Source organism: Oncorhynchus mykiss, chromosome Y, assembly GCF_013265735.2.
Source record: "Oncorhynchus mykiss isolate Arlee chromosome Y, USDA_OmykA_1.1, whole genome shotgun sequence".
Classification (NCBI taxonomy): domain Eukaryota; kingdom Metazoa; phylum Chordata; class Actinopteri; order Salmoniformes; family Salmonidae; genus Oncorhynchus; species Oncorhynchus mykiss.
This window is the reverse complement of record NC_048593.1, coordinates 37,472,453-37,480,917: the sequence shown is the minus strand read 5'-3', so window position 1 is coordinate 37,480,917 and position 8,465 is coordinate 37,472,453. Positions and strand designations below refer to the sequence as shown.

Below are 8,465 nucleotides of genomic sequence, written 5' to 3'. Positions count from 1 at the left end.
TGTTTTCTACTCCTATGCAAATATTGAGGACCTCGCATTCCCAAAAGCAACACTGTCATGCTGAGAATAATGAGAATGAATAATGTCTTGTGAATTTCATACCTTAAATGTCAAGAACGGTGCCACTTACACAGACCAGTATTTCTTAACCTCTGGTCCCTAGACCTGTGCTGGTCCCTGTGATGTTGCTGGCTGGTCCCTGAGCTGTTTATTAACTAGTTTAGTCAGTTCTACGGTGCTTAATAATATCCTTTTGTGACTAGGGGGCAGTATTTTCATTTCTTGAAAAATAATGTTCCTGTAGTAAACAGGATATTTTGTTAGGACAAGATGCTAGAATATGCATATAATTGACAGCTTACGATAGAAAACACTAAAGTTTCCAAAACTAAAAATATTGTCTGTGAGTATAACAGAACTGATATGGCAGGCGAAAGCCTGAGAAAAATCCAATCCGGAAGGGCCTCATGTTTTGAAAGCGCTGCGTTCCAATGCGTCCCTATTGAGCAGTGAATGGGCTATCAACCAGATTACTTTTTCTCCGTATTCCCCAAGGTGTCTACAGCATTGTGACGTAATTTTAAGCATTTATGTTCCATGAACAATCAGTAGCAAGTTCAGCTGCTTCATTTAGATGAACTGATGTAGAACGTGTGATAGACTAGCTGTCCAGGGGGTGTGTTTGTACATCAAGCTGCCTCACGCTACAGAAACAGGAGGCAGGCTTCTGTTCTGTGGGCCGTTCTGGCTCGCACAAGTTTACTCACTTAATGTTGAAAATGTGTCAACTGAGAGTTTACGTGATGCTCGGTTTAATACAAAGCATTGCAATCAAACCCCAGTAAGCTGACAATTGACTGGGTCTAGAGATATATCTTATTTAATACCATAAATTTAACTGCATTATGATGCATTCACTTTATTAGCGCAAGCCACCGAGCGTGCCACTTGGTCGGAAGCAGGGTGAGATCATGGACTTTGACATTGAGTTTGGCCTACTTCTTCCCTGGCCAATCTCTGACTACTTTCTGCATTTGGTTGAGTCTTTTTGTGATCTTCTGCAGTCTGTCTTGTTTCTCCTTAACCTTGCGTCGCTCATCGGGGAGTAGTTCCTCTCCTCTTGCCATCTTCTCTAGAAGCTCAGACTCATATTTCATTTTCTTCAACCCTACGATGCGATCTTCGAAGCCTGGCTTGAGTTGGTCCTCTTCGGTGCGAATGAGTATCTCGATGTACTCCACAGTGGAGAGAGAGCTTGGCTTCAGTGCAATCTCATTCAGCCTCTTAAGACAATTGGAGGAGCTTGATCAAGTATTTCAGCTTGTCCTCGATTACAATGTACTCATCTTCAATCTTCTGCAGCATCTGCTTGTTGTTCATAAACTTGCCCTGTGCCTTCATGAAGTTGTCCTTCAACTCTTTAATGGTCTTTTTCTCTGTCTTAGTTTCATATGTCCATAAGGCTTTTTCCTTGTCGTGGTTAAGGTAAGAGCAGTTTCCTGGACACATGACACAGTTACCATAACCATCCATCACGGCACATTTTTTGATGTCATCCTCGTTAGGCAGAAAGCAGCTGGTGTGGCATGTGAACTTGCAAACAATGCAGTTTGTATCAAAACAACTTAATTTGGTCCTCTTCGCAACTAGAACCTCTAGCTCTGTCTCAAAGTCTTGGTTCTGTTTCATGTTCTCGTCCTCGTTCTGCAGGCACTGTTCGAAAGTTTTGATCTCATTCAGCTTTGACAAACCTGCTGTGATCTGAGGGGTCAATCGTGTCATGGCCTTCTCCAAACGCTCACGTTCTTCCAACACTTTCTTGGTCATTGTTAGATCTTTGCTCTCATTGCTTTCCAAGGCTTTGAAGAAAGCTTTCATCTGCTTAAAAGTTGACCTCCAGACAATCTTCTCTAGTCCTTCCTCATTATCATCCTCTGAACCATCTCCTTCAGAGCTTATGTCTTCTTCTACTTTCTGAGAGAGCAGAACTGAATTGTTGAATTTGAAATGGGTTGGGAGTCCCTTTTTATTTTTTTTACAGGGAAGGTCCGCAGCTTGGATGGCCTCCAGCACAGGTACGTCCTTCCCATCAGCAAATGTCACAAGCATCAGGATGTTATCAGCAATGTCCTTTCCAAAAATGGACAGGATGGAGTCAAATATGTATTTCTGATTGGCACTGAGACGAGGGATGCCTGCACTACAAAGCAGACTGCATCAATGTGATCAATCCCTAAAGGATTACACAAGAATTCCTTAACTTGCTGTGTGATTAGTTTATCATGTGCCATTCCTCTAGTGTCTCCGAACCCTGGTGTGTCAATAATGGTCAGAGAATAAGGAATCTGAAAGCCTGGCTGGTTGTAGAGCTCGTTTGATGTTACGATTGAAGTCTGGCTCTCAGCCTGTGACCTGTTGGTCACCTCATGGATGAGCTTAAAGCGGTAGTGATCTTCCCACTTCACCCCGAGAATGTAGTTGATCATGACATTGACCAGAGTGGTTTTTCCTGCACCCGTGGACCCCAGAAGCAGGATTACCTTGTTATTCCCTTTCTCAACTTTCCCTCCAAATGTGTACTGTTCAAAACGTTCCATTACATCCAACTTCTGTTCCAGATTCAGCCTATAGATTGAAGGGTTGCCTTTCTTAACCTTCTCTGATTTCTTTAGAAATTCCTCACTTCTTGCTCCTGTTGATTGGCTCCTCTTCGGTTGGGCGTCAGAAGCCCTGATGGTAGTCAGCACTGCCTCAGGACTGGGTAGACTCTTCCCTGCTTCGCCACAGTTAGCAGAGACTCTGACACTGTATGCAGTTTCAGGCTTTAGACCTTCCAGTGTGCACTCTCTGGTGGTGGTTTTGATGGTGTGCCACATCTTATTGTCAACAGACTTCGCACACTCTCTGTAGTCAGTCTCATAGCCTATGACTTCAACATCGTCTCCCACCATGGTAGGAATGTCCCAGTTCACTCTGATACTTTTATATTCCAGGTTTTTCTCTGTGGGTGGTCCAGGGGGGCTACATGGGCGGGTCCTGGAGTATTCTGTCCAGTCACTGGAGAGGCTCACACCAGGTCTACACAGCGCCCTGCAGCTGAAGCGATAGTCATTATAGGGGTTCAAACGTCTGATGGTGACCTGGTTAGTGGTAGTATCAGCTTTGATCTCTGTCCACTCAGATTCAGCCTGCACAGCCTGGTACAAAACCTGGTACGACTCCACAGACTTGACGCCAAGGTGGGGAGGGTTGATTTGCACGTGGACACAGTCATGCTCCAGACTCTTGATGGTGGGGACACCTGGCTTTGATGGCAGTTCAAACTGGGGACTCAACAGTGTCCCTCTTTCATAGACATGGATGGAGGATGCAGTGATGCATTTGCTTGGAATCGATGCAATGCAGAATGCAATATTTTCTCTGTCTTTGTTTGACTCTTTGAAGTCTAGGAACAGTTGTATGATTTGCCTGATTAGGGTGGTTACCTCCCCTGAGCGAAACCACTTTTCTGCTGCTGATTTCCCAACTGCGTTGGGGTCGTATGGTATCACTGAAGAATCACTCTTTGATTCTTCCAGCAAGTAGTTCTCCAAGTCTACCAAATACTCATCTTTGTCCTTCAAAGAGGAGAATGCAAAGCACACTACATGATCTTTAGCTTGATCAAGCACTATTCCATCCAATTCACTACTTGAGTACACAACTTGTACCTCTTTCATTATGTCAAGGTAAGAGCTGACAACATTCATCTCTCTCTCTTTGTCATCCAGGTACGTGATCATAAGGTCATTCTGGAATGGAGAGCGGTCCTTACTGTTGAGCATTTTTATCAGCTCTTCTTCTTCCATTCCTTCTCCTCTTATGTTGGGAAGAACCTTGCAAAGACCTTTCTGGAAAACCAGCTTGTACTCTGAGCACAAGTCCCTGAACTTGCTCAGCTTGGCTTTGATTTCAGGGAACTTGATAGCCATGCCTTCCATCATCAAGTCCCGGAATAGTACATCAGTGTTGTCCAGCCCGTCTAAGATTAGCTGTGCACGACACACCAGGCTAACACTGATCTGCCTGACTAGCTGGGCCGCTGCAGAGTCCAGGTTCTTGAGAGGATAGAGCCAGACAGTCATGGGCACAGCATGTTCTCCCTTTTCCCCTAACAGACGTGGCAGGCCGGCATACAGCCTGGTGGCATCTTCAAATGTGACAGGGTTGTTTTCTAGTGCAAAATCACCATGGAAAGTGCAGCTGAATGTATTGGCCTGTTGCTTCTCTTCCTCGCTCATCTTCAGTGATGCCTGCCCTTCTATTGTTATGAGGGGAATCTTCTTTATTGTGGCCTGCAGGTTTCCCTGAATATCCTGGTGGTTTTCTCCTGAGGAAACCTCACGGTCAAAAACAAAGAAGGCTTGTGCACCGTAGAGAATGGCAGTCACCACATGTGTGGCAGAACCCTCTCGGAAGACATTACAGTGTTTCACATTTCCTGCCCCCAGGTGGTCCATGGTCAGCTGCTCGAAGTGAGTGGTGGTACGGTACTGCAGAGAAACCCTAGACTGATGCTTTGAGGTCTTTTTATCATGTAGGAATTCAGCAGAACCCTTCACACTGACTAAGCCACCAAGGAAACTGGCCTCCAGAGATGCAGACACATTCAAAGCTTCTGACTTGGCTTCACTTGAGTCGGAAGCAATGATTTTGAAATCAGTGTTAGGTTGTGGAGAGACATTTATGTCTTTCTGTAGCATTTCAGAATCCCAGAGTGTGATACCTGCAGTTTAAAAAGAGAGAATGACAAATAAAATAAAATACAATTTAAATAACGATCTCCAACGTGTACAGTCGTGGCAAAAAGTTTTGAGAATGACACAAATATTAATTTTCACAAAGTCTGCTACCTCAGTTTGTACGATTGCAATTTGCATATACTCCAGAATGTTATGAAGAGTGATCAGATGAATTGCACTTAATTGAAAAGTCCATCTTTGCCATGCAAATGAACTGAATCCCAAAAAACATTTCCACTGCATTTCAGCCCTGCCACAAAAGGACCAGATGACATCATGTCACTGATTCTCTCGTTAACACAGGTGTGAGTGTTGACGAGCACAAGGCTGGAGATCACTCTGTCATGCTGATTGAGTTCTAATAACAGACTGGAAGCTTCAAAAGGAGGGTGGCGCTTGGAATCATTGTTCTTCTCTGTCAATCATGGTTAACTGCAAGGAAACATGTGCCGTCATCATTGCTTTGCACAAAAAGGGCTTCACAGGCAAGGATATTGCTGCCAGTAAGATTGTACCTAAATCAACCATTTATCAGATCATCAAGAACTTCAAGGAGATCTGTACCATTGTTGTGAAGAAGGCTTCAGGGCGCCCAAGAAAGTCCAGCAAGCGCCAGGACGTCACCTGAAGTTGATTCAGCTGCGGTTCGGGGCACCACCAGTACAGAGCTTGCTCAGGAATGGCAGCAGGCAGGTGTGAGTGCATCTGCACACACAGTGAGGTGAAGACTTTAGGAGGATGGCCTAGTGTCAAGAAGGGCAGCAAAGAAGCCACTTCTCTCCAGGAAAAACATCAGGGACAGACTGATATTCTGCAAAAGCTACAGGGATTGCACTGCTGAGGACTGGGATAAAGTCATTTTCTCTGATGAATCGCCTTTCTGATGGTTTGGGGCATCCGGAAAAAAGCTTGTCCGGAGAAGTCAAGGTGAGCGATACCATCAGTCTTGTGTCATGCCAACAGTAAAGCATCCTGAGACCATTCATGTGGGGGGGGGGGGGGGGGGAGTGGGCTCAGCCAAGGGAGTGGGCTCAGCCAAGGGAGTGGGCTCACTCACAATTTTGCCTAAGAACACAGCCATGAATATAGAATGGTACCAACACATCCTCCGAGAGCAACTTCTCCCAACCATCCAGGAACAGTTTGGTGACGAACAATGACTTTTCCAGCATGATGGAGCACCTTGCCATAAGGCAAAAGTGATAACTAAGTGGCTCGGGGAACAAAACATCAATATTTTGGGTCCATGGCCAGGAAACTCCCCAGACCTTAATCCCATTGAGAACTTGTGGTCAATCCTCAAGAGGCGGGTGGACAAACCAAAACCCACAAATTCTGCCAAACTCCACGCATTGATTATGCAAGAATGGGCTGCCATCAGTCAGAATGTGGCCCAGAAGTTAATTGACAGCATGCCAGGGTGGATTGCAGAGGTCTTGAAAACTAAGGGTTGACACTGCAAATATTGACTCTTTGCATCAACTTCATGTAATTGTCAATAAAAGCCTTTGACACTTATGAAATGCTTGTAATTATACTTCAGTATTCTATAGTAACATCTGACAAAAATATCTAAAGACACTGAAGCAGCAGACTTTGTGAAAATTCATATTTGTGCCATTCTCAAAACTTTTGGCCAGGACTGGTACATGCAGAATTGTTTATACATGTAAACATGGTTTCATTCAAAGAATGAATTGAAGATCAATTTTACTCATCAAAGTAATTATTCTAGGTGACATGACAACAGTTGTTAGAAAAGCTACACCTATCTTTGCCATTAATCACTTCTGTAACAGCATGACGATATATGACTACTTCAAAATGTTGCGGGTCCTCTAGCTTTTCTAACTCTGATGACCATAGAGATGTAGAAGACAGCTCGTCTTTGCAATGGATGCTTTTGTGACAGCATCTGTAGTGCCATTAAGGGCTATCCATTTGAAAGTAGTCAATTTTTTCTTCTTATACTTTCATAAGTGTATTGGCAGTTTGTAAAAAAAAACTGAAGTGCTACAGTTTGTATAGTCTGAACAGGTATAAAGCCAAGGTTGGTGATTTACAGCCACCTGCAGTTATGGAATGTTTGTCAGAAGAATAATTCATTGGCTGACCCCTCCTGCTGACCTGAATGGAATTCTGTTATCCTTCCTTATAGGAGCTAAATATAAAACAATTGAAATGTGATATAAGAAAATGTCCATAAAATGTCTGCATTAATAATAAAATAAAATTATAGTGTTTCACAAAAAAAATTCACAAACGAATTATTTAGGCCCATATATCAGCATAATTTAGAGGTGTGGTCATCTCCTCACAAGCACAACCAACAACGGAAAACTGGGGCAAGCATGTGGAAATCGCTCTGCCTTTACCTGGTTGCTAAAATTCTACATTTCAGTTTGTGACAAAACAAGCCATCTTTAGTGTAGAAAATCATTGTACCATCTAAATCGCTGTGAAATATGTTCTAAATAAGGATATATTGTTTTTTCAGCTGTTTAAAGCTGGTGTACAAAACCGGAAGTAAATGCAAAACTTAAGGAAGTGGCTGTGTTGTTGCAATTCACTTAGTTTCCACAAGGGGGCTTTGTTTTACTTGTAGCTTCTGTAACCCATGCAAGTCACACCAACTTGACTACTTCAAAATGGTGAAAACCCTCAATGACGCTGCCCATGTTAGATCAGGCTTTGGGACAAGTCTATCCAACTCTATTGTGGAAACAATGACAATGAATGTAATAGTTTTCTGTACCTGGAATGAGGACATCCCTGCGACAGTCATACAGCATCCCCAGCTGGAATGGTCGGCCCAGAGCGGCTGTCTCAATGGTCTCAGAGTCAGACATGACTCCGTGTTCTGAAAACACATCAGAGCAGGGGTTTATGCACGGATATATATACTTCAGAACTATTGTATAGTAGAAACATTAAGATGAATGCAGGGCTTTACATCTAGGGGAGTCAAACTTTAGGTTGAAATAACAAAGGTACAAAAGACAGACATAAGAGGACGTCATCTGAATCACTCACATTTCTGCCTCCCCCTCAGTCTTGTATTGTTCTCCTGGGATGGGAGGCGAGCCCTAGAGCCTTGATGCACAGCGTTCGATTCGGCAGGCTGCGCCTCTGTAATGGGGAAACATCAGAAAAATAAAGATAATGTAGTATAAATGCTGTTCTTCAGTCATAAACATTATCCCAAGTGAGCATGATCTCTGTGGTCTCAGAGTCTACAATGGCATGGGAACCTTGTGTTAAGTTCATTTCAAGAACTGCACACTGTTTTTCTGCTGGTGTAATTATAATTGTGTAAGTAGATCTAGCTGGTCTGTCATAATTTAATAGAGACAGCAGATCTAGCTGGTCTGTCATAATATAATAGAGACAGTATATCTAGCTGGTCTGTCATGGTATAATAGAGACAGTAGATCTAGCTGGTCTGTCATAATATAATAGAGACAGTAAATCTAGCTGGTCTGTCATAATTTAATAGAGACAGCAGATTTAGCTGGTCTGTCATAATATAATAGAGACAGTAGATCTAGCTGTTCTGTCATAATATAATAGAGACAGTAAATCTAGCTGGTCTGTCATGGTATAATAGAGACAGTAGATCTAGCTGGTCTGTCATAATATAATAGAGACAGTAAATCTAGCTGGTCTGTCATAATTTAATAGAGA

General features: G+C 43.2%; 1 protein-coding gene across 1 annotated transcript; it reads right to left on the bottom strand.

The window, feature by feature from the left end:
• Positions 1 to 995: 995 nt before the first annotated feature.
• Positions 996 to 8,116, bottom strand: LOC110509455. Its single transcript, XM_036967719.1, is given in 5 exon segments — positions 996 to 1,283; positions 1,336 to 2,189; positions 2,192 to 4,765; positions 7,537 to 7,641; positions 7,815 to 8,116. Coding segments are annotated over 4 exon segments (3,810 nt in total). The 5' UTR covers positions 7,631 to 7,641; positions 7,815 to 8,116.
• Positions 8,117 to 8,465: the final 349 nt, after the last annotated feature.